Below are 1,419 nucleotides of genomic sequence, written 5' to 3' on the forward strand. Positions count from 1 at the left end.
GCTGTGTAGATCCAAGCTCAGCCTGGTCAAGGTGTTTTGCTTAGCCCTGATGGATCAGCTCCTTGTCGTAGAATTGGTCTGTCTAGGAATGCCTTTGTGAGGGGGATGTTTGAGGGAGACCTCAGCAGCGTAGGAGAAACTCTGTAATGCTTCCTCTTGCGAGGTAGCCCTTACCGGGGCAGCTGTGCCGCTCTGCTGCTGCCTTTCCTTGGCAAGCACTTTGTGGCCACCTCTCTTCAGGAATGCTCGTCTGAACTGGCAGGTTGCACAGACTGTCCATGATAGCGCTCTTGGCAGGCTGTAGTTTGGATCATGACTGAACTGTAATTACTTGTGGAGTCTGAGACCTATCGATAAAAAACTCCCACTTTAGCCCTGTTTCACAGACTGGGCAAGTCCGGAATCTCCTCTCAAAACAGCAAAGGCACTGACTGTTCCGAGCAGAACGTGTTGGCGTAGCTCTGCTGGGAAGGTTCTGCTGCACCATCCCATTTTTGTGGTGGTAGCTGGAATGGTCATTCCTGTGCTTTCCCCAGCTCTCAGCTCATTTGGGCAATTGCAAGAAACCAGTCTGAAAAGTCTGGGTGGCGAATCAGGGGTTGGCAGCAGCTCCCTTTGTAGCCTCCGTACGTGCTGTACTCTGCGCCCCAGATGGTCCCGCCACTGTGCAGCCCGTAGTGCCTCTCCTGTGGAAGGACGCAGCCGTCGCTGCGGCGTAAGCTGCACTCGAGAGGTGTTTCGTTAACTTCATGAAGCAGTCAAAGGCCAGTCGGAGGAGGCAAGTCTGCTGGAATCCCTACCGTAACTTCTGCTCCCTTTGTCAGGGGCTGATCTTTCTGATTACTTCAATTATGGATTCAATGAAGAAACCTGGAAAGCTTACTGCGAAAAGCAGCGACGGCTTCAGCTTGGCCTGGATCCGGCCCCCCCCATCAGCACGGAAAATAAGATCACGGTAGGTGACGCGTTACTCCCGCCCGTGGCTGCAGCAAAACCGGGACTTGTTTTTGTAATCACGGCGATGAGAGCAGAAGATCCCGTCATAGCTAACTGGTCTGTGTTCCTTTCAGTGGTGAGAATGCAGAAGTGTATCTTTAAAGGTTAAATCTCTGCTAAAAACCTTTTCTCTATGGAACGAACAGTTCCAGCTGCCTGGCGGGTTTGAAGCACCACAATAGCGAGACTGGAGTGAGTTTGCGGTTGACTTTGGGGCTGCCCAGCTATAGGGGTGTCTGATGGGAAGGTCTGTGGAGGTAAGAGGTCTAGAGAGGGGAGCTGGGCATCCGTGGCTGTTCTGCTTGTTGCTGCTGACTCTTGCAGTTGTGTGGCTGCCTTTTGTGTTTGGAGACTGCTTGGGCCATCAGCCTTTGCAGAAGTCCATCAGGTGGCCAACGGCTGTTAATGTCAACTTCAGCCAGA

General features: G+C 52.6%; 1 protein-coding gene across 1 annotated transcript in view; it reads left to right on the forward strand.

Annotated features, from left to right (window-relative positions):
* LOC104513704 (pre-mRNA 3'-end-processing factor FIP1-like) overlaps nucleotides 1-955 on the forward strand; it is a gene marked incomplete at both ends in the record, with an annotated part of 8,606 nt that extends 7,651 nt beyond the window's left edge. The window contains one exon of the mRNA XM_010157150.1: nucleotides 825-955. Within this exon, the coding sequence (XP_010155452.1) occupies nucleotides 825-955 (131 nt within the window). The remainder of the gene's footprint in view (nucleotides 1-824) is intronic.
* Nucleotides 956-1,419: the final 464 nt, after the last annotated feature.

This window comes from Eurypyga helias, unplaced genomic scaffold (genome assembly GCF_000690775.1).
Source record: "Eurypyga helias isolate BGI_N326 unplaced genomic scaffold, ASM69077v1 scaffold22748, whole genome shotgun sequence".
Lineage (NCBI taxonomy): Eukaryota > Metazoa > Chordata > Aves > Eurypygiformes > Eurypygidae > Eurypyga > Eurypyga helias.